The sequence below is a fragment of the Poromitra crassiceps genome (genome assembly GCF_964638095.1).
Source record: "Poromitra crassiceps genome assembly, chromosome: 3".
In the NCBI taxonomy this organism is placed as follows: domain Eukaryota; kingdom Metazoa; phylum Chordata; class Actinopteri; order Beryciformes; family Melamphaidae; genus Poromitra; species Poromitra crassiceps.
The window spans coordinates 182567-207500 of NC_139625.1; the positions used below are offsets into that span (position 1 = coordinate 182567).

General features: G+C 43.4%; 1 protein-coding gene across 1 annotated transcript in view; it reads right to left on the reverse strand.

Annotated features, from left to right (window-relative positions):
* coch (coagulation factor C homolog, cochlin (Limulus polyphemus)) overlaps positions 1-24934 on the reverse strand; it is a gene marked incomplete at both ends in the record, with an annotated part of 91489 nt that overhangs the window by 37817 nt on the left and 28738 nt on the right. The window contains one exon of the mRNA XM_083634292.1: positions 6306-6462. Coding sequence (XP_083490418.1) covers positions 6306-6462 — 157 coding nt within the window. The remainder of the gene's footprint in view (positions 1-6305; positions 6463-24934) is intronic.

Below are 24934 nucleotides of genomic sequence, written 5' to 3' on the forward strand. Positions count from 1 at the left end.
TCACTGTGTGCATAACTTTTGTCAGTTTGCTTTCTGGTGGATTTTAGTTGCTGTGTGTTGGTGAGTAGACTAAATATTGCTGCCATTTCTCTCCTATAATGGGTAATTAGTCAGTGATTGATACTGAGTGCTTAAAGCTGGTCTCATTTCTGTAAAGGCCTGGACTCATTGTTCAGCTGTGAAGTTGTAAGCTAATTGGCAAGGGTGTGGCCTAGCCCCCTCCCAGCTAAGTACTTATTGTCCCTCTAGCAGTGATCCTCACTATTTCGATGAGAGCCGCACTGGCAGGACAAAGTCAATAGGAGAGCCACGTTTACCGCAAAACACCAACCAAGCACATTTTGGCGCTTCTTTCCGGAAGCGACCTAAAGGTGCTCTTTTGAGCCCCACTATCTACAGTTGTTTACATTCACTTACTGAGTGTGTTACGTGTTTGCGTTTGGCCCACAGTACGAGAAGGTCGTATCTACCGCATGGACGGCTCGTACCGCTCGGTGGAGCTGAAGCACAGCAACAACACCACGGTGCAGCAGATCATGGAGGGCATGCGTCTCTCCCAGGAGACGCAGCAGTACTTCACCATCTGGATCTGCTCCGAGAACCTCAGTGAGTCCACCCCACAAGCGCCCAGCCGCGTGACCATGTGTGTTGGCCTATGAGTCCTTAGGGTCAATGTGTGTATATGTGTGTGTAAGTCTGAGCCCCCTCCTGGCTGAAACACAGCGGTTGCTGTAGAGATGGCCTCTGTTTTACCAGTCCAAAAGTCAGGCATCAGATGTCAGGGCGGGGGGGGTGGGGTGAATGTTGGAAACGCAGATTGCAGTCGAAGCTTCTGGAGAGTTTTGCTGCTAGTGTCCTTGACGGCTGATAGCAGGTGGGGGCAGATTCAATCAGATGTTTGGGTTTCCCCGGTGGGTGCAGCGATCAACAACATTCCTCACACGAGTCAGTCCTGGTCCTCAATTTTAAACACTTCGGCGCAACGGCAGTGATATCTCCAAGAGGTAATCCATTTTTACGATTCAGATCAGAAATCGCAACAGTCCAAGTACTCACTGCCCCACTCATCTCGTTTATCGTGACGTGCAGCCTGGGGTCAATGACTGCTGTCTTCCCGTATCCCGCGGCAAAGGTCCCGTCTGGGCAGGGGGGGGGGGGGGGGTAGTTCCCCGGACCCCACAATCATTTTGTCGATTGCGTTGAGAGACCAGCCATATAATCCATATTTGTAGTTTCGAAGAGACAAATGCAAGATTGGCTCCGGGTAGCAAAAGCAGAGGGATAGGGAGAGGGAGAGGGGAAGGGAGTAGGAGAGGGAGAGGGAGACGAGGAGAAATGCAACCGCCTCCGTTGAAAGCTTGTCCTGTCTTCTCTTTATCTCTTTATAATTATTAGTAATCCAAACACAAGACCTTTTTGATCCCATTATTGGGGCCGGGGGTATTTCCCCAATGTGCCTGCCTATCAACGTCACAATTGGGTGACAATTTCTCTCTATCAGTTGAACCATTTGTATTTTTCACCCACTGTCTAAACTTTAGACAGTCGGTGATCCTCACTATTTCTTCGATGAGAGCCGCACTGGCAGGACAAAGTCAATAGGAGAGCCACTTTTACCGCAAAACACCAAAAGCCGCCCCAACCAAGCACATCTGCCTACTTTTTTTTTTTTTACCACACACACACACACACACACACACACACACACACATACATATATACGGTATATAAATATAACAAAAGAAGGTACCACCGCACACTGAAGTTTGCTCAAACCTGATGAAGCTGCTACAGCGAAACGCGTCGTTTGCTGAATAAATCACAGTAAATCCTGACTTCAGTGTGCGGTGGTACCTTCTTTTGTTTTATGCCTTGTACCTGCAACCTACCAGCACCTGATCTTTCCACTGGCTGTGCGTGGGGACTCTCCTTTCTCTTCATATATATATATATATATATATATATATATATATATATATATATATATATATATATACCAGTTTCCCCTAGAAAATCTTTCAGGCCTGGAGGGATTTCGAAACATACCCCGACCGCAACGGTGGGGGCCGTCGCTGGCGACGCTGAAGTTTTAGCTAACCTGGTCACATCTATGTTCGCAATGGCATCCCAAGTATCATCATACTATTATGGGATGCGATGTGAACAGTTGTATTATGGGATGTGCGTTTCCCAGGCAACGACACACGTTGACACGTTTTGGAACAGCGCTGCACGCTGGCACAATACTCCTAAAAGCAAAATGCTTATTGTTTTGAGTGATTTGGCACCTTCTATTACTGTCAACACCAGTATTGTTGTATTGTAATAATATGCCATAAAGGTTTATTGAAATTTTGGGGAGAGCAGGGTAAAAAAATTTTTTTTTTGCAATTTCTTAGAGCCGCCAACTAAAGCTTCGAGAGCCGCCAGCGTCTTGCGAGCCGCGCAATGAGGAAATTGGAGCGACAGCTCTAGCGACAGCCTCTGAGCACGAAGTAGTCCAGAGAATAGGGTTTTGTGTTACTTCTCTTTTACTAACTACCTACTCATCTACCTACAGTATGTGTCTTTTCCCCATCCCTGATGTAACATCAGCCCATAGACGCCGTAGACATTGCAGCTTCAGATGTAGTAACCCTGGTATTTTTTCCTACCCAAAGCGCACAAGTAGTCCTTTTATTATTACTGCAGGACTCTGGAACTGCCTGTTAAGAAAACTGAGACCATCTCAGCTCATGCTCTATCTCAATCCCTCCACTTTCTAGCCCTCACAGAGACCTGGATCATACCTGAAAATAGTGCTACTCCAGCTGCACTCTCTGTGGCTTAATCTTTCTCCCAAACCCCCAGGGCCGCTGGGCGTGGGGGAGGCACCGGACTCCTCATTTCACCGAAATGGACCTACACGGTCACTCCTCTCTCTCATCTCTCTATATCCTCTTTTGAGTCCCATGCAGTTGTTTCCCTACCTGTCAAGCTCAACATTGTGGTGATCTACCGCCCGCCTGGTCTGCTTGGTAACTTCCTTGATGAGATGGATACCCTCCTCTCCGTCTTTCCTGAGGATGGCACTCCAGGACACATGGAGGGGCGGCTTTAGCTCAGGAGGTAGAGCGGGTCGGCCAATGACGCAAGGGTTGGCGGTTCGATCCCCGCTCCCTCCCAGCTGCCGTCGTTGTGTCCTTGGGCAAGACACTTAACCCTCCTTGCTCCCGATGGTGTGTAGGCACCCTGCGTGGCAGCCTGCCGCCATCAGTGTATGAATGGGTGAATGTAGACTACCTACTGATTGTAAAGGGCTTTGGATAAAAGCGCTATATAAATGCAGGCCATTTACCATTTACCATTCACTCCACTCATTCTTCTGGGTGACTTCAACATCCAGGCAGTAACCCTGCAATCTCCCCTCTTCCTTAACTTCTTCTCATCCTTCTATCTCTCCCTCTCTCTATTTCCACCCACTCATAAGGCAGGGAACCTACTTGACCTGGTCTTCAACCGATCCTGCTGCACTTCCAACCTCACGGTCACTCCTCTCCCTGTATCTGATCATCACTTTATAACCTTCTCCCTTCCCATCTCACTCTGAGACAGCTCTCCTTTCAGTCACTGATGCCCTCCACACTGCTAAGGCCTCATCCCTCTCCTCTGTCCTTGTCCTCCTTGACTTGTCTGCAGCTTTTGATACAATGAACCACCAGATTATTATCTCCACTCTCTGTGATCTAGGCATCTCAGGATCTGCACTCTCCTGGTTTGCCTCATATCTCTCTAACCGCTCATACCAGGTTATATGGCGAGGATCCCTATACAGATCCTGTACTCTTAGCACAGGTGTGCCCCAGGGCTCAGTCCTGAGCCCCTTGTTATTCCTTCTCTACATCAGATCTCTTGGCCATGTGATCTCATCTCTTGGCTTCTCTTATCACTGCTATCCTGACGACACTCAGCTCTACCTCTCTTTCCCCCCCTCAGACACCCAAGTCGAGTCGCTGCAGGCCTCAAAGACATTGGTGCCTGGATGTCTGCCCACCATCTCAAGCTGAATCTTGGTAAGACAGAGCTACTCTTCCTCCCTGGGAAAGACTGTCCCCTCACCAACCTTTCCATCTCCATTGACAACACTACTGTATTTCCCTCTCAAACAGCTAAGAACCTTGGAGTGATCCTTGACAACCAGCTGTCCAACTCAGCCTACATCGCAGCAACTGCTCGCTCCTGTATGTTCTCCCTGTACAACATCTGCAAAATCCTTCCGTTTCTCACAAGGGAAGCGACACAACTCCTGGTCCAGGCACTTGTCATCTCTCGCCTGGACTACTGTAATGTTCTTCTGGCTGGGCTACCTGCCGCAGCCATCCGACCGCTTCAGCTCATTCAGAACGCTGCAGCCCGTCTGGTGTTCAACGAACCTAAATTATCTCATGTCATTCCCCTCTTCCGTGACCTTCACTGGCTTCCCATCTTGGCTCGCATCAACCTGGGCCCTTCTTGAACTAACATCTTAAAAAAAAAAAAAAAAACTCTACATGTTACTTATTCCTTCTCGAACTACTTCCTACATGGTGCTAGTCTATCAAAATATCTTAGCTGTCATTGTGTTGCATAGTTGTTTTCTGTACTGTTGACAAATTGTGATATTGTAAGTCACTTTGGACAAAAGCATCTGCTAAATTACGTAATATAATGTAATGTAGTTTCTCTCACCTAGACTATAATCAGGAATGCCTAGGTTCATTTAACTTTTGAAAACACCAACACAGACTTTACAGTAGTTGTCACAAGAAGTGTGTGTTATATAGTGCAATATAGTAAACTGAATGTTGCTGTCGTGTATTATCTCACCTAGCCTATAACCAGTTGTGTCTAGGTACGTCTAATCTTTGAAGCTGCAAGTCAGTATTGTTCAGGTTTTGTCACAAAGCAGTGATAGTTGCAATATTGAACTGAATGGTGCAGTCTTGTTTTGTGTTAAAATCCACTTCATTTGGAATAGACTTTGTGTTGAGTCACTAAATCTCCCATAACAAGGTTCTGTGTTGTATTTACAATTGAAACGAATTTACGACAACATACAGGAGTGGTGCCCCTTTCCTTTTAACAAGTGATAAATTGTCATTTTCGGACGAAAATGTATTGAAGTTATCAACAAATCTGATATTCGTGTATGCAATAATGCTACAAGTGGAGGACTTCCATTCCTTCAGAATGAGTCTTTTGGCGACAGTTCCCTGTGCACAGCTGTATTATTCATTTAGTTTGACAGATATTGAGAGTTGATTTGAGTTAAGTTGTGGACCAGTGATGTCATTCATGATGATGGTTTTACCTAAACAGGTTCTGTAGCGTGATTTCTATTCGCACATAGGTTACGCAATAACCACGCCCTGTGCCCGCCTACGCAGCAGTCAAGCCCCGGGATTGGCCAGGAGCAAGTCTTTTGTCTTCTTTTGACAGCTGGAATCTCCCACACCACAAACACTGGAGGGCACGCAGCCCAGCGATTTCATGAACCAACTGAATAGCTCTTGAGAACGGACAGCGATTTCGAGAGCGGACATTGAGAGCGGACATTGAAATGAATTATGGTCACCTACCTTCCTTAGCATAGTAATAATAATAAGCAAAATAATTGTAATCTACACAATGTAGGCTACACAATCTACAAAAACATGCAATAATATAAACGGTGTTGTGTTCACGTTCATAGCTCATATCATAATATGAATTGGGTGGGAAGTGAAAATGGCTAATTTGTCTATTCAAAGCAGACGTTTACTATGGTATTTATTTCATAGGCTACTATTCAAAGCAGACCTTCAAAACAGGAAACCCAGAGATATTACTCTTCTTGGGGTTGATGCAAATTGATGGGATTTTCTCACAGGGCTTTCTGAGGAGAAAGATCATTATTGCCTCAAATAATTATCAGATTAAGACGAGATGAAAAAAGTTGTGCTATAAGAACAATCTAACTGTGTTAGTTTTGCTGAGAAGTTTTGATGGAGACAAATTTGTTAAAACATTGTTAATTTACCCTTTTACCGAAATCATGTTGGCAGCTCATGGGCGCCTGGCCAATCCCGGCGCTTGACTGCTGCGTAGGCGGGCACAGGGCGTGGTTATTGCGTAACCTATGTGCGAATAGAAATCACGCGGTTCTGGATGATAATGGTTTTAGCTAAACAGGTTCTGGGTGGTGATGGTTTTACCTAATCAGGTTCTGGGTGGTGATGGTTTAACCTAAACCAGTTCTGGGTGGTGATGGTTTTGCCTAAACAGGTTCTGGGTTGTGATGGTTTTACCTAAACAGGTTCTGGGTGGTGTAGGTGATAGCATCACCGGTCGCCGTTCCTCCACTCATGTAAGGAATCCTCCGCAGAGCGTTGATGGCTTCATCTTTACTCGGATGATCAAACAGCCCAAACTCCAGCCGCTGGTCGTATGTGAACTGCACTGCACCTGGAGAACCAATTCATGTACAATACATAATTTGACCCAAAAACAATTCCCCACATTTCCAAAATTACCACCATCAAATGACATAGATACATTGGTACCAAAAGGCGGTACCACTACGGTACCGGTACCTTTACAACCAGTACCTAATTGCACCACAGATTTAAGGTGCCATGCTGAGCTACTGATTTAAATATATGCCCCCCAGTGCTTTGACACCAGCACCGCATACACCTTTACTAACATTATTGTTTGGAGTGTGCCGCTTGAAATCCTCTTTAAATTAAGAAATCAACTTTAAATCCACTTTAGATTTTAAAAAGTATCGGTTCAGGCACCGGTACGTTTTAAAAGTACGGGTTTAGCACAAACACACTGCCACAATATTATATAGGCCAGAAGTGATTGTTTTGAGGGGAAACTTTTGTATAATTATATAATGTGTTTCTTTTTATTTTACTAAAAAGAAATATAAATATATAAAATAAATATTAAAATATTATACATATTTTATTTAAAAAAAATTCTTGAACAAAACAAGAACAAGACAAAGAGGCTCAGGCGGGGGGGGGAGACATGCCACAACGACACTCAATATTACAGTTTTGTAATATAATATGGTGCTGGATAGGGTTATCAGATGGATAGGGTGCAGTCACCTGCCGCCCCTAATCTCATCAAGGTAGGCTAGAAATGGGTCCCAAATAGTTAGAAATTTTTTAATTGAGTTGGTCCTTAGGGAGCTGAGTCTCTCCATCCTTATAACAGAGATCAGATCAAGTCTGTCAACCACAATTGGAAAGAGGGTGAAGAGGGGGATTTCCATTCCTTCAGAATTTGTTTTTTGGCAACAGTTGTCCCTAGTGTCAGAGACTGTTGCACAGCTGTAGGGAAGTCCAGAGAGGTCTCCAAGCAACCGAAGATGGTGAGTTCTGCCTCCGGCTGAAGGGTTATCTTGTAGGCCTTAGAGTACCAGTAAAATATTTTTACCCAGAATCCTATCAGTGAAGGGCAGAACCAGAAGGCATGAGACAGAGTGCCCTCTGACGTCTGACACCTGTCACACAGACACAGGGGAAGATCTTGTGCAACGTTTGCTTAGAATAGTGAAGACGATGAGCGACTTTGAATTAGATCAGCTGGTGCCTACTATTAACTCATTCATGGCCAGTTTAGGACTGCCAATATTTAGCACAGGCCAAAGATTTTCATAATTGTTGGTCATCTTTCAAGACCCACAGTAAATTATCTATTAGCACCAGAGTGATTTGCAATACCTCAAAATGAAGATGTACGTCTCTGGGTTCACCAGGAAAAAAAAAGTGAGCTTTTAGCATGTTCTGTACTCTACTTATATCCATTTATATACACCCTGTTTTCACCCAAAAGGTCTCCCTGAGAAAATAAACAGGAGAAAAGGCAATTTTTGTAAAAGGGCACAATCTCAGGCAGAACTCGCTCTCAATTCTTTTATTTTGAACTGTATTGACATCAGACATGTAAATACTATTCGTTATGACACAAATGAAAAAATAAATATATATATATATATATATATATACACATGAAGTGCTTTTTTTTTACATTCAACAATACAGCAGTGTGAGTGAGTGTGCAGACAGACACACAGACAGACAGACAGACAGACAGACACACCGACAGACAGACAGACAGACTGACACACACACACACACACACACACACACGATCCCCCTTCGTTGCGTGATTTCTAACCCCACATAGGATAAGCAATAACCACGCCCTGTGGCGCCGGGATTGGCCAGGAGCAACACTGGAGGGCACGCAGCCCAGCGATTTCATGAACCAACTGAATAGCTCTTGAGAACGGACAGCAGGCTGCTGTGACTGCCGCTTCTGCCGTGTGTTTATTTTGTTTTGTTCTGGTCCACCCGTCCTCGTCCATGTCTCCCTGTCCTATCCTCCTGCTATTTGATCGTTCCCGTTTTCCCCTCGGCTATTCAACACGTCCTCACCGCCCTCTGATCGATCATTTCCTCATTCCTCCGATGATCAAACGCATCTCTGGATTACTTTCTCCCGTTTTCTCCCGGCTGGCACACAGGAAAGCGACCAGCTCCTGCAGCGCGCTCAATGGCGTTTCTCCTGTCTGCACAAGGCAAGCTCCTTATCCGTTTTCTGCTTTTCCTCCTGCTCAATTTCAAAACAACAGCTGCGGTATGTGTTTGTTCACGTGTTGTCTTAGATGCTAGGGACCTGATACTATGTCACAGGCTGAGGAAGTGTTTGAACTACGCGCTGCAGTAATAAAAACAAAAACACGTCAAACACGTCATTGGCCCTCTGGGCTATTCCTGATAACACGTCAAAGACGTCATTGGCCCTGAATGAGTTAACTGAGTAGAGTTGTATCAGAGACAGACTCCTACCCCATACAATGTCAGACAAATTTACGCCAAGTTCCCCCTGCCACGCAAAACATCGAAAAAGGCATGTTCATTTGGAAGCGCCTCAAAGTTGTGAATCTTGGATCGAACATGATTTCTGATTTGCAGGTATATGAACCAGTGCGTCCCGGGCAACCTACTCTTTAGTTGATCAAAGGATGCAAATTGACCATCTATGTATAGGTCTTTGATGGAAACTGGTCGGCATAGTATACCTTTAAGTAAAATAAAGATTACATGAAACAGCAGCAATACCTCTTGTTAAACCACGTTATGCGGGTTATGTGAGTGTGTGTGTGTGTAGTTGCACTGTGTGGATTTTAGATGTTGGCAGAGCACTAAAATAGATGAGTGTGAATCCAAAATGGCATTTGTCTACTGACGCTTGGTCCTTCTAAGATGGCGGCGCACAAAGGACCACGTGTATGTGTGCTCGTGCGTGAGGGTGGGGGTGCGTGTGTGTGTGAGAGAGAGAGACAAGGGGCAATGGTGGTATTGGCTAATATCTGGACTGCAACGCAAACCCGTTAGCACCGCTCTTGTGGAATGGACTGGCAACAAGTCAGCAATGCTAGCCCAGTAGCTAAACCCGCGTTTGTCTGGCGGGGACACAGTATGGTTCCAATAATAACGCTAGTAACAACAGTAAAGGAACTCTGAATCAACAAGTCATGCAATCACACAAAATCACAGTTTCAGAGCTTAAAGGGGGACTAACCCCCTAGATATGTATCAGAACAGTGATTTGAAAATACCTATGGAAAAAACCAAGAAATGACATATGCTCTTGTCTATACTGGACTCTTTGGCTGTGTTCAAGTCAAGATTCTTTTTCGGAAATCGACGCCATTACAGTTTGCCTACTGCCTCAAAAATAATTTATTTGAGAGGGGCAATATCTTTATAAATATCAACAACTAGCCAACGCTGTTGGTCTGTATGGAAACAGAAAATCTGAAAATGGTTGAAAGTTATATCAATTTGGTAATTCAGTGGCGAACTAGAAATTTAATTATTTTTCTGCATGTATCTCTATGGCAGGGTGTCAAATTACGTTACGAGAGCAAAGTGACATGGGCTCGTTAACAGCAGCACACCCACAATAGGACAAACCTCTCGCTCTGGGGTAACACAATGCGAGATTTCTCCACGTAATTCCCTCGTCTAACTAGAGATAAACCGTGCAATGAAATCCGTTTTTAATTTGCGTTTTGGGGCTTTTCGTGATTCTTGTTGAAAGTTACAACACCTCTGATTTTTCCTCTCAGGGCGCAGGCAGAGCAGGACAGAGCTCTTCTCCTCCTCGGAGCACACACACACAGACCGAGCCAGTTGCTCTGCTCTGCTGACTTTCATTTCCTGAGAAGTTGGCGTTGCTTGTACACAGTGATGATATTATATTAGCCGATATGTTTAGAGAAGCTTTGTCACGTTGTCACGTCGTAGTATAGCGTTATACCTTACATTCCCGCTAAACTGCGACGAGATTTGTTTGCTGAAATGTCAGACTGTTGAAAGCCCCCGCCTCTCACTGCTGCTGTGTGCTGCTGCGGGTGCATGAGCGAGCAGACTCTCCCGTTTGACTGGCCGAGAGAAAGTGCTTCCAAGTCGGACTGATAGCCGCGGAAATGTCAGACTGTGCACAGAGAGCACTGGAGAAAGTGCTCCAGACAGCAAAACACACACACAGCGAGTCAACCCCCCCCCCCCCCCCCCCGTTGCTTGTACACAGTGACGATATTACAGTAGCCGATGTGTTTAGACCAGCTTTGTCACGTTGTCACGTCGTAGTATAGCGTTATATTTTACATGTGCGCTATACTGCGACAAGATTTGTTTGCGGAAGGATGAAAGTGAGGCTCTCACTTTGATGCTGGGCGAGAGAGAGTGTGCTGTGCTGCTCACCCCCCCCCCCCCCCCCAGTCCCCAGTCGCTAGTCGCTCTGCTGACAGGCAGAGGGGGAGAGAGAGAGAGAGAGAGATCGGCTCCCTACAAGCAGCAGAGTGAGTGAGTGAGAGAGAGAGAGAGAGAGAGAGAGGGGGGGATCTGCATGGGGAAAGTGGGAGAGAGATATGATGCTGCTGCTAAGTGCACTGAGTTGTGAGGAGCCGAAAGGGTACAGGGGGAGTAGTGGAGTAACTATCTTGAAATCCCATAGTCTTTGGTTCACCATGACGTCACAACGTGTCAAATATCCCATTCATTTGAGAAAAGAAAAAAAAGCAGTGTTCGACCCTTAGAGGGCGCTTATGCCAGATATGCTGCTGAAAAATGATACAAATGGTAAAATGGCAACAGTTTGGTGTCAAATGTGGAAATTTTGACCAGAATTCTTCACACATCACCCCCAAAGTCATATATATTAAAAAAGTATAAAAAATATAAAAAAGTGTTTTGGGGGTTAGTTACACTTTAACATTGCAGTTCAATAATTCAGTTCTGTTAACATCTACTAAGTTCTGCCTGGAATCTATAAGAAAAATAGCCCTTCTTACTTTTATGGTGTGCACACAATTAAGTTCGGGTCGCGACGGTCGTTTTCGAGAAGTCCGATTGCGAAGTGGATCTCGGTCTTGTCTGCGCATTCGTCCCCGAATCCGTCACAGGTGTTCGCTACTCTCCCTCTCAGATAGGATGTTATGATTGTTTATATGTATTATATATCTCTTCATATTTTTGATGGCTGTCATTGAGAGAAAGAGGTTGGCTCAGGAAATTAGGTACGGGCTGGTATTTAATGAGCCCGGAAAACGGCGATTGCTCTCTCTTGAAATCAATGTAGAAGAGGAGCCAGACAGCCGCTCGCTTGGAGTCCTCGTTTTGTCTTTCTTTTATGTCACATTATTTACCAGTGTGTGTTTTGAGTTCTGTAACGCGTCTAAATGATCAGAAGTGGAGTTGCCGATCTCCACTCATCCTCAACTGCTGTCCAGAGGAAGAGCGCCTCAACACTAGGGATGGGAATCGAGAAACGGTTCTTGTTATTATTATTATTATAACCTTTATTTAACCAGGTAAAACAAATTGAGATACGAAATCTCTTTTACAATTGCGACCTGGCCAAGAAGGCAGCAAGTTACAGATCAGATCATACACACATTTACATACAAGATACAAAAACTAATTAAAACAGAGCACAGACTACACCAACACTGCATCAGAAGTAATAGTAAGAAGCATACGAAATAAAATCGTATATTACGATTTACATCCTCAAATCATAGTCATAAAATTGATGATAAAAAGAGGCATAAAATGCAGAGGCATATTGTGCACAGAGGAGTTTAAATATTGCTACAAGAGGCATAAAGTGCATAAAGAGACAAAGTGCACAGTGGAAGTTTAAATGTTGCCACAGGAGCAGCTCGAGACAAGAACCTCTGACAACTTGTGTTTAAAACTGGACAACGAAATCAAAGAAACCAACTTAAAACGTGTCTGCAGGTCGTTCCAGGACCAGGGACCAAAATAAGATAAGCTTCTTTTACCAGCCTCAGTCCGTACAGGAGGCACTTTAAAGCGCAACCAGTTGGATCTGAGATTATACGAGGTAGTTATGGACACAAATTTAGAGCATAAGTAAGAGGGTAACTTACCCAGAATGGTCTTATACATGAGAATATACCAATGCTGCATCCTACGCATAGTCAGGGAGGACCATCCGACTAGATTGTACAAGATACAGTGATGGGTCCTGTAGCCTGAGGTGGAAATATATCTCAAAGCAGCATGAAAAAGTGGATCAAGTTTGGTTTGTTGAGAACTGGGTCCCAGTGGATCAATTCCTTGGAATCGTTAGCCAAAATCCTTAACAATTCCACTATCGATTCCATGCGCGATGACGTCACACGCTGCGACACGCACGCAACGCAGCCTTGTTTTGTTTAGACCGCAGCCACCATGGCGTCTAGGCAGAAGCAAAACGATGACCACAGTGCCACTTGCAATGCTTGCAAAACCTCTATTTCGTCAAAGGGGGGAAATACTAGCAATATGCAGAAACATTTGTCCACACAGCATGCAACAATTTTGGAGGAATGTTACGTTTTTGATGTGCTACAGAGTGACGATAACGTGGCTACAGCAGCGCGGCTAACGTTAGCGCTCCTCCAGACCCCGTCTATTGTGTGTTTAGTGTTTGTGCGATTTGTTTCATTGTGTAAACCAGATTTCACCAATACTCCATTTCCATCCATTTCATTTAGATAATGACGACGTTCAGATTCAGACTGGTTCAGAGGCTGGTAGTCACTCTGGGTTAGAGGCTGCAGCGAGTAGGCCTACTTCTTGTGCACCTCTCTAGCCCCTCCATTCACCCAGGCAGGGAAGAGTAAAATGACCGAGGCGAGGGTAAACGAATGTCACCGAGCAGTGACTAGGTAGTTTGTCTGACATGCCAGCTAAAGTAAAATGTCAAAGTTGCATGTTGTCATTCTAACCACTAGTTCTGTTTCATTCATTCCCACTATATATTTTCTATAGGGAGATGACAAAGATGCTCAACCCAAAATACAAACCCCCAAACAGAGCCAGTTTAACAGACACACTGATCCATGCTTGGTATGGGATTGAAAAGAGCAATCGGATCTCAGAGCTGAATAATAATACATAATTATAATAATAATAATAATATAAAAGAAAATTCATGTTAACTCATTGAGTTAACATTGAGCTGCGATAGCTCCTCCACATGATTAGTTGTGGAGTTGTTATTATTCTCAGTTGGAAGCGCTGGGAGCGGGCGACAAAAACGGCGGAACGCTGTGAAAAAGCTGGGTTTTCAGTGCAGAGCAAACGCAGCAGAGAGCCACCAGAGCCACACCCACGGAGGAGGGGTTTGCAGTTGAGGGGGGGTGGGGCATGCAGGGCAGCATACAACACTGACCCAGACAGCAGGCTCGAAGGACAGATTGGTTGGCAAACACAAGCTAGAATATCTGATGCCCGCCAGCAGTAAATCAAGACCAGCAAGAAGGTGTAGGGTCTGCGCAGCAGGGGCCAGCGCTGCTGGTTGCAGCTAAAAAATATTATTTTGCCAAACAAAATTCCTTTGTTTTCGCTGTTTTATTGAAGGAAATTATTTTTGAGGTGTCACTAGGGATGGGAATTGATAAGATTTTAGCGATTCCGATTCCATTTTCGATTCTGCTTATCGAGGAAATATTATGAGCTTTTAAACTGTGTAAAAAGCAACCTGTATATTGTAGATAATGTAGATTATAATGATGATGTTGTTGTCACCCCTGACGAAATCCGCAAGTTAATACTGAAGCTTAAAGATGGTAAGGCCTGTGGTCTTGATGGTATTACTGCAGAACATTTAAAATTTGCAAGTGGGAAACTGTGCCCTCTGTTGGCCATGTGTTACACTGGGCTGTTTGTACATGGGGTGCTACCAGAATCAATGCTCTCTGGTGTCCTGGTGCCTGTGGTTAAGGACAAAGTAGGGAAGCTGAACAGCTCAGACAATTATCGGCCAATAGCCATAGCAAGTGTCATGTCCAAGGTCATGGAGTCAGTTATTCTGTGTAGACTTGAGAGGTTTATTCAGTCTGCTGACAATCAATTTGGTTTCAAACGAAAACTTGGAACTGACCTATGTATTTTTGCTCTCAAAGAAATTTTAGATAAATTTAATAGGCACAATTCCACTATGTTTATGTGTTTTATTGATGCTTCTAAAGCTTTCGATCGTGTTAATCATGAGAAATTGTTTTCTAAATTGTCTAAAAGTGGGGTTCCCAGTTTTTTAGTACGCATTTTAGTATACTGGTATGCCCGACAGACAATGAGAGTAAAATGGGGGAGTGTGACATCGGTTCCCTTTCATGTGTCCAATTCCGTCCGCCAGGGGGGAATATTGTCACCAATTTTGTTTAATTTATATATGAATGATTTGTCTTTGCTGTTAAATACATCAGGTACGGGCTGTAGGGTGGGTGACTTGGTTATTAATCATCTTATGTATGCTGATGACCTGGTCGTCTTTAGCCCTTCTAGTGCTGGTCTCCAACAGCTCTTGAAAATTTGCACACAGTACGGGGCTGTCTCAGATATTATCTATAACGCCAAAAAGAGCAAGCTCATGATCATTAGAAGTAGAGAAGACAAGCGGGCAATTTTCCCTGACTTCTACCTGTCTGGCACTTTGCTCAGCACGTGTGATGAGATTACATATCTGGGCCATGTTATCTCAGACGACCTCTCTGATGATAAGGACATCCTAAGGCAGCGACGGAAGCTGTATGCCCAAGCAAATATACTGTGTCGCAAGTTCTCAATGTGCTCTATCTCTGTGAAGATCTCACTTTTTAAAGCATACTGTACACCCCTGTATACGGCTCACCTGTGGTGTCGTTATAGACAAAACAGCATGAGAAAGCTTACTGTGGCTTATAATGACTGCATGAGGCTGCTGCTAAAAGTTCAGAGGAGCTCTAGTGCAAGCATTATGTTTGTCAGTATCGGGGTACCGACTTGCTCTGCCGTTCTCAGAAATTTAATGTATAGATTTATGTGCAGGGCATCTGAATCTGTAAATGACATTATTGCTGTACTGACCAATCATGAACGCAGCTCGGGCAAGTTCTTTTCCAGACTGTGGAACCACTGGCGAAAATGTCTGTATACTAGACCCTGAGTATCTTCATATCCTGTGTGCTGTTATCAACACTTACTATTTATTGTACTGCCTTTTTATTGTTTTTCTTTTTATTATATTATGGATCTCCCTGGGTCTGAAATAAAGTTTGAATTGAATTGAATTGAATTGATCCGATTCCTTATCGATTCTCTTATCGATTCTCATTGGGCAAGGGAAAAAAAAAGACTACAAACGGGTTTATTAACATTAATTTTCTTTTATATTATTATTATTATAATCATGAATTATTATTCAGCTCTGAGATCAGATTGCTCTTTTCAATCCCATACCAAGCAGGGATCAGTGTCTGTTAAACTGGCTCTGTTTGGGGGTTTGTATTTTGGGTGGAGCATCTTTGTCATCTCCCTATAGAAAATATATAGTGGGAATGAATGAAACAGAACTAGTGGTTAGAATGACAACATGCAACTTTGACATTTTACTTTAGCTGGCATGTCAGACAAACTAGTCACTGCTCGGACGGTGACATTTGTTTACCCTCGCCTCGGTCATTTTACTCTTCCCTGCCTGGGTGAATGGAGGGGCTAGAGGTGCACAAGAAGTACTCGCTAGAGCCTCTGACCTAGAGCGACTACCAGCCGACAGCGTCTGGAGGAGTTTACTCTCCATTATAAACAGATGACGCGCTAACGTTAGCCGCGCTGCTGTTAGCCGCGCTGCTGTTAGCCACGTTAGCGTCACTCCGTAGCACATCAAAAACGTGATATTCCTCCAACATTATTGCATGCTGTGTGGACAAATGTTTCTGCATATTGCTAGTATTTCCCCCCTTTGACGAAATAGAGGTTTTGCAAGGATTGCAAGTGGCACTGTGGTCATCGTTTTGCTTCTGCCTAGACGCCATGGTGGCTGCGGTCTGTAAACAAAACAAGTGTGAGCCTTCAGAAGGTCAGGGATTTAAACAGACATGACCTGCTCACTCCCAAATCTCCCTCGGGCCACGGCACTAAAATTGTATGTGCCACAACTTTTTCTCCGGTGTCGCATGAAATAAAAAACGCTGTTCTCAGCCACTGGCATATTTTGGGCAGTGACCCCTTGGTAGGACACGCGTTCACAAGTTCCCCTATTTTTGCTCAGAAGCGGGCTCAAACCTGAGAGACATGTTAGTCAGGGCAGATTGTTATGAACGCCCTACACATTTTTTATCCAATCTACCTAATGGTAATTTTCCTTGTTCGAGCTGTTTGCAGTGTAATGCGATGATCAGAGGTGAATCCTTCACTCACCCACACTCTGGCAAGAAGTACAACATTAAAAGTAGAATTTCTTGTAGATCTAAATTTGTTGTGTACTTGTTAAAATGTCCTTGTTCAAATGTTTATGTGGGGAAAACTCGTAGAGAACTCAAAACCCGCATCTCCGAGCACAAGAGTAAAATTCGCAATAAGGATGAAAAATCTTCTGTAGCGAGACATTTCAATGCTATGGGACATGAGGTTTGCACCCTGAGGTTCCAGGGCATAGAAACTGTCAGTCCATTGAAAAGGGGTGGGGATAGAGATAGGGCCTTGCTACAGAGAGAGGCCTTTTGGATTCACACTCTTCAGACAGAGCATCCGAAAGGACTAAATGAGGAACTGTTATTGGGCTGCTTTCTTTGAATGTGCAATTTTGTAACATATTTGTATTGTCCATTTTTATGTACTTAGTAATATGCATTCCAGCCCTAGCTTAATCTCTCCTCTCTGTTATCACAATACAGCGGGACCTCTTTCTAGGCCATTATAGTGGAAACGTGCAATTATTTAAGCATAATTCTTGTTTTAAAACATTTCTATTGTATTCTGTATTTTGTTTTGTATCTATCTGTAGTCCAGACCTGGCTTAAGGTCCTTGCACACAGAGTCCGAATTGTTCGCTGCGTTTTTTTAATCCGTCATCCGGGAAAAAAACGTCACGCACAGATACCCACTGAGTCCGATGCGTTAATTATCCAATATTCGTTGCGAAGATTTGCAACGAAAAGAAAACTACCGCGATCCTATTGATCCACAACTGGCAGTGTGTCTGTGTGGCTCTCTGTCTCTCTCTCCCCCCCCCCCCCCCCTTCCCCATACACACACACACACACACACACACACCGCGTCCCGCATTCCAAGCTGGTCTGCAATCACCCGGCACATTCTGTCTTTTAATTCCGAATCTCTGTATTCTTGCTTTGCCATAAAATGCTTTGTGCTGGGAGACGAACTGAATTAACTTCTCAGACGCCATTTTTCATTGTGAATAGCAACACTACGGCAGCTCTGGGTGGTCAAACACCTGTCAAAACGATTTCATGGATGCGGAAAAACGCAGAAAATCGAACCTCGTCCGAAAACTTAAATGACGGACGTAATTGTCGGACTCGGTGTGTCAATGATGATTGACACAAATGAGGTCAAGTCAAGTCAAGTCAAATTTTATTTATATAGCACCTTTCATACACAAGGCAATTCAAGGTGCTTTACAAAAAATAATCGAAAAAACAAGCAGCAAAGCAATGCACATATAAAAAACACATAAAAAACACAGCCGACAGTTTTAGTTAAAATATATACTCAAATTAACAAACATGAAACATTATTTCTGTTTTAAATAAGTTACAAGGCACTCTTCAGTATTATTATTACATGTACAGTCCATTTGTTGGAAATGTACAGGAATCTTTTTTTTTAATTACAGGCCGAGAGAGGCAGTAGTTTAGTAGCAGTTAAAAGCAAGAGTAAACATAAAGGTCTTTAGCTTGGATTTAAAAATAGGCAGAGTAGGGGCAGATCTAATGTGTTCAGGGAGTTTGTTCCAGTTATGAGAGGCATAGTGGGAGAACGCGGCTTCACCATGTTTTGATTTGGTCCTCGGGACAATTAGTAGACCAGTGCCTGAAGATCTCAGGGATCTGGATGGTTCATAGTGTAGAAGCATTTCAGAGATGTAGTGTGGGCCTGACCCGTTGAGAGATTTGTAAACTATTAGCAGAATTTTAAAGTCTATTCTAAGATTTACTGGCAGCCAATGCAGGGATTTGAGAACTGGTGTAATGTGTTCAGCTTTCTTGGTTCTTGTTAGAACTCTAGCAGCCGCATTCTGAATGAGCTGTAGTTGTTTAATAGCTTTTTTGGGAAGACCATTGAAAAGACTGTTGCAGTAGTCTAGCCTGCTAGAAATGAAAGCATGAATTAGTTTTTCAAGATCTTGTTTGGACATGTAGCCTCTAATCCTTGCTATATTTTTTAGATGATAGAAGGCAGATTTTCTTATAAGCTTGATGTGGGAGTTGAAATTTAGATCAGAGTCAATAATAATGCCAAGATTTTTTACCTGGTCCTTTGGCTTCAAAGATAGGGATTCGAGGTGAGCAGTAACTTTGAGCCTATCTTCTTTTTTGCCGAAGACAATTATCTCTGTTTTGTCTTTATTAAGTTGGAGAAAATTCTGGCACATCCAATCATTAATTTGCGCAAGGCACTGACACAGTGTCTCTATGGGGGCATAGTCATCCGATGAGAGGGCTATGTAGAGTTGGGTGTCATCTGCATAGCTATGATAAGCTATTTTGTTTTTTTGCATAATTAGGCCCAGAGAGAGCATATAAAGGTTAAACAGGACAGGACCTAAAATTGATCCTTGGGGTACCCCACATGTCATTTTGGTTTGGTCAGATGTGTAGTTGCCAATGGAGACAAAGTAGTTCCTGTCTTGCAGATAAGATCTGAACCACTCTAGGACCGTGCCGGAAAGCCCGACCCAGTTTTCCAGTCTGTCCAATAGAATTTCGTGGTCAACCGTATCAAAGGCAGCGCTGAGATCTAGTAACATTAAGATTGAGATTTTACCTGAATCAGTGTTCATTCGGATGTCATTTATAACTCTGATAAGCGCAGTTTCGGTGCTATGATGGGGTCGGAAGCCTGATTGGAAGGGATCTAGGAGATCATTGGAGGATAGAAAGGTATTGAGTTGTTGGTAGACAGTTTTTTCGAGTATTTTGCTAATAAAGGGAAGATTTGATATTGGTCTGTAATTGCTGATTATAGAGGGGTCGAGGCTACGCTTCTTTAGCAAGGGCTTAACAACTGCAGTTTTTAGAGATTTTGGAAAAATGCCTGTAAGAAGAGAGGTATTAATTATCTTCAGTATGTCGGTCGCCAGGCAACTGTAGACATTTTTTAGAAAGCTTGTTGGCAGGGTGTCTAGGCAACACGATGAGGATTTAAGGCCTCGTATCGTTTCTTCTAGTTTCTTGTGGTCAATGTCGTATTTTTATTTTTTTCGTGCGTCAATTTCGGACGAAAAAACGGACTCTATGTGCAAGGACCTTTACTCCGCCTACCTGTCACTTTGAATACAGCAGGGCCTTTACCTATAGTCCAGGCATTTTACGCAAATATGTGGGTCAACCTCACACTAATTGCAACAAAACCAAACTCAACTGATTTTGTATCCTCAATATGTCCTCAATGAAGGAAAAAAAGTGTTAAGGAAATGTATGAAGGGAAAGTTTTGAAAATGACCTAAATATGATGGTAGCCTATGAAAGCCTATGTAAGCCTTTGTTTTGTTTTGTTTTAATGTGCCATAAATCTCATCACTTATATCCTGTATGTGTTATTTGCTTCAAGGAGAAAATAAAAAAAATAAAAAAATAAATTAAAAAAAATGTTAAAAAATAAATAAACGTTTTTGGTAGCATCATATAGGTAATTTTCAAAATTTTCCCTTCATACATTTCCTTAACACTTTTTTTCCTTCATTGAGGACATATTGAGGATACAAAATGAGTTGAGTTTGGTTTTGTTGCAATTAGTGTGAGGTCAAGTGACATTTTTACTGGACTACTAGGCCTGGTTCTGCTCTCCCACACAGTGGGACTGACCATTGTTATTTATATGCATACATTGTTGAATGTAGACATTTTCTTTGATAATGGAACTTTTGTATTGTGTATTGCTTGGTTCTTGAATTCTTTATATATTGTAACTGAATTTTCATATTTCGTTTATTGAAAGTACTTCCGCTCTCAGTGTATTTAAACGTCATCTCCGCCTGACACAGCAACACGCTGAAGAAGGCCGTTAGGCTGAAACGTCCGTGTGCTGTACCTGGTGTTGCTGGAATAAACCCAACGAAATGACATTTTTGTGTGCTGGCTCTCTTTCTCCTACTGTAAACAAAACAAGGCTGCGTTGCGTGCGTGTCGCAGCGTGTGACGTCATCGCGCATGGAATCGATAGTGGAATTGTTAAGGATTTTGGCTAACGATTCCAAGGAATTGATCCACTGGGACCCGGTTCTCAACAAGAACCGGTTTTCGATTCCCATCCCTAGGTGTCACTACATCAGAAAATATTAGCTTCAGAGTCAGTGATGTGCTTGAAATGCTTCATTCTCCAAAAGGCTGATTATCTCAGCTTCTAGTTAAATAAAATTAAAATTAAATTAATTAAACTACCGTAAATTCCGGACTATAAGCCGCGGCTTTTTTCCCGTTTTTTGGCCCCTGCGGCTTATATAACGGTGCGTCTTATCTATGGATTTTTTCAGAAAAAAAAAAAAAAAAAAAAAAAAATCTCTCTTTTTTAGCACTCTTTCTAACTATAAATCCACTTCTGTTTTAATTTCCTCTCTTGCCCTCTTTTCACCACACCGCGGACACTGTGTGCACTGTAAAAATAAACAACGGTGGTGTTGTGTTATGTTGTTTTGTTGAAATGTTGTAATACGGTAAATGGGAGCTTCCTCAAACAGCCATCTCTTCCCGACAATCCCCTCTGTGCGTGACCACTTACATATGGTAATTACGGTAAGCAAACGGCCACTCGGGCAACAACTCCCTCCCCCGACTACCAGGAGAAAATCACAAACTTCGGCGAATTCACACAAAGGAAGATCAAGGAATATTCACAACAAGACGAGCAGTAGAAGCAACACTCTCACTTACCATGGGGAAGGTACGCAGAAATTCACACGAGGCAGCTTTCAAGTTGAAAGCAGTCAATCTCGCATTAAAAGAGAGCAGCCGCCGATCAAACAGAGCAGCCGCGCGTAACCTGGGCAAAAGGGACTGTCCGTCCGGGGGAGAACTACTGAACAACTCCCTCCCGACTATCAGGAGAAAATCACAAACTTCGGCGAATTCACACAAAGGAAGATCACGGAATATTATAGGAGTGTGAAAACATCCACAATTACCAACGGGTTCCAAAACGCTGGACTGCTGCGGGATGAAGAGGATGACGCCACGGGGACTGCCCCCTAGTCCGATACCTCACGAGTCCGATACCTCACGAGTCCGACACCTCATGGTTTTGGGTTAGGGTCTGGGGGAGGTTAGGTTTAGGCGTGGGGGTGGGAGAGGTTAGGTTTTGGGTTAGGGTCTGGGGGATGTTAGGTTTAGGCGTGGGGGTGGGAGAGGTTAGGTTTTGGGTTAGGGTCTGGGGGAAGTTAGCCTCTTTTTTCGGACTCGTGAGGTGTCGGACTCGTGAGGTATCGGACTCGTGCCATGGCACCTGAAGGAGAGAGGAGAGTGGTTGACGAAGCCACCCTGAACCTGTTCGTTTCCGACACTGAAGATGAGGACTTTGGTGGTTTCAGTACGCAGGAAGAAGAGGAAGACGAGGATTAGTGACTTGACTTCTCTGGTTACAGGTTTGCTGCACATATACGGTAGCCTATTGTTGTGTGATTTTGTCTGGGGATTAGTGACCTGACTTTTGTTTTGTTTTGTTGAAATGTTAATAAATGGGAGCTTCCCCAAACAGCGATCTCTTTCCCGACATTCCTCTCTGTGCACGAACCCTTTCATATGGTAATTAAACATCAAAACACCCGCGGCTTATAGTCCGGTGCGGCTTATAGAAGAAAAAAATAGTCAATTTTGGTCCCGCGGCTTATACACCGGTGCGTCTTATAGTCCGGAATTTACGGTAGATAAAATTGAGGAACTGAGCACCCTATTGGAGTGTCTGTCCGCCATTCAAAACTGGATGGGCAGCAACTTCCTACAATTAAATGCGACAAAAACGGAAGTGCTGATTGTAGCTGCCGAAAACATCTCCAAAAAAATAGCCTCACACTTAGGGTCCCTTAAGGACAACGTGCGCCCTCACCTGAGGAACCTGGGTGTCATATTTGACCAGTCCATGCACCTAGACAAGCACATAAAATCCGTGACCCGCACCTGTTTCTTCCACCTTAGAAATATTGCCAAACTCCGGACCATTGTTTCACATGCCGAACTGGAAATATCCATCCATGCATTCATTTCATCTAGACTAGACTACTGTAACTCCCTTTATTCATATCTCAATAAATCATCTGTGGTTAAACTCCAGTTGATCCAAAATGCTGCTGCCAGACTCCTCACCAGGTCAAAAAAGTCATGTCATATCACCCCCATCCTAGCCTCACTGCACTGGCTCCCGGTACAGCACAGGATCCATTTCAAAATCCTTGTATTTGCATTCAGATCCCTCCATGGCCAAGCCCCCGCCTATATCTCTGACCTCATCCACCCCTATGCAGCCAGCCGGTCTCTGAGGTCATCCGACCAAGAGCTCCTGGTCGTGCCCAGGACCAGGCTAAAAACAAAAGGCGACAGAGCCTTCGAAGTGACAGCCCCGAAGCTCTGGAATGCCCTCCCCCCTGATCTGAGAGCCGCTCGCTCTGAGCTCTCGTTTAAAAAACTATTAAAGACCCACCTGTTTAGACAGGCCTTTTAGTCATTCCTAGCCATTGTTTTTACCTGTTCATGCTCTGTGTATGTTCTTATGTTTTTGCCTTTTTCTTGTATTATTCCTGCAATTATATTTCTGTGTTGCTATTTAATGTGTAAAGCACTCTGTGCATTCGTGCTGGGAAGGGTGCTATATAAATAAAGTTTTACTTACTTAGTTTGAAACGTCTGTTTTTGCTGAAAACAACCTATCTTCTCCGGCTGATAACTAAAGAACGGAAAATGATATCAATAAACTTTTTTTTGCTGATGATACAATAGACTCTCATCGTTCTTTGGACGTGTTCGGTGTTTACATAGTAATATCACACAATATTCTGTGGGCCTCGAGAAATCACTGAAAACGCTCTGAAAGGGCTGGCACTGGGAGCATCCGTTTTCCAAATGTGGCTGGCACTCAATGAGTTAATAAACTTGTTTGTACTCTTTTTTCACCTTGCCCAATGAGAATCGATAAGAGAATCGATAAAGAATCGGATCGATAAGCAGAATCGAAAATGGAATCGGAATCGCTAAAACCTTATCAATTCCCATCCCTACTCAACACTACACCTGGGCCGGACTGTGATAGCTTCGCCAGGTGAGCAACCCTTTCCATTCTCTTTGATGACAGCCCTGTTTCTTTCATGTTGCAGAGTTGCGGTGCCATTTGATTGCCCCTAGACTTGAGCTTGTAACCGAACCTGTAATAATAGGGATGAGGAAAGGAGAGGACTCTGATCTTTCTTCACTACGAGTTAGCTTGTTTAAGCTAATGTTATCTTTAAGGGGGAAGGGTCCACCACCGCTTCAGCACTGTTCGTCTGTATACCACATAAAGCAGTATTAGAACTGATTTTTTCTCCGGTACGCTACTTTATAGCATGAGTGCAGAGGCCTGCTCCTGGCTTGGAGGGGCCAGTGGTGTGTCAAGCTTTGGCTTGGGGGCAGCCTTTTTACCTTGGGAACGGCAAGCGTGGCCGGGAATCCAGCTGTGCTTATGGCTTCTCATGGGGGTGAGCTATTTCAGTAATGGGGTTCAGGCCTTTTGGTGAAAGCCGAGGGCTACTTGAAACAGTTTTTGGGTTTTAAGGTGGGGTCCGGCCCCCCCACACACACACACACACACATATATATATGTGTGTGTATATATATATATTTATATATATGTGTATATATATACTGTATATTTATATATGTGTATATATATACATACATATATATGTGTATATATATATATGTGTATATATATATATATATATATATATATATATATATATATATATATATATATATATGTATGTATGTATATATATATGTATGTATATATATATATGTATATATATATATATATGTATGTATATATATATTAATTAATACACAGGACAAGATGTTACTATCCCTTGTGCCAAAATCCGAGGAAAAACACATTTAGAAGCCCAATCCAGAATAAAACAAGCTAACAAGCTAACAAACTAATAAACAAGACACAAATCACCAGTTACCTACCCTAGCCAACAGCAGTATGAAGCATGTCATTGGGGTTTTCAAGTGGGCACCTTCCTTCACCGACGTTTCGTTAAGTTAGGCCCACGACACCTCAAGAAGGCTTAACGGTGTAATCCAGCGTCCTGGAAACACCCCCCTCCATGCTACCACCGCACAACTGCATATTACCTCACTATCTAA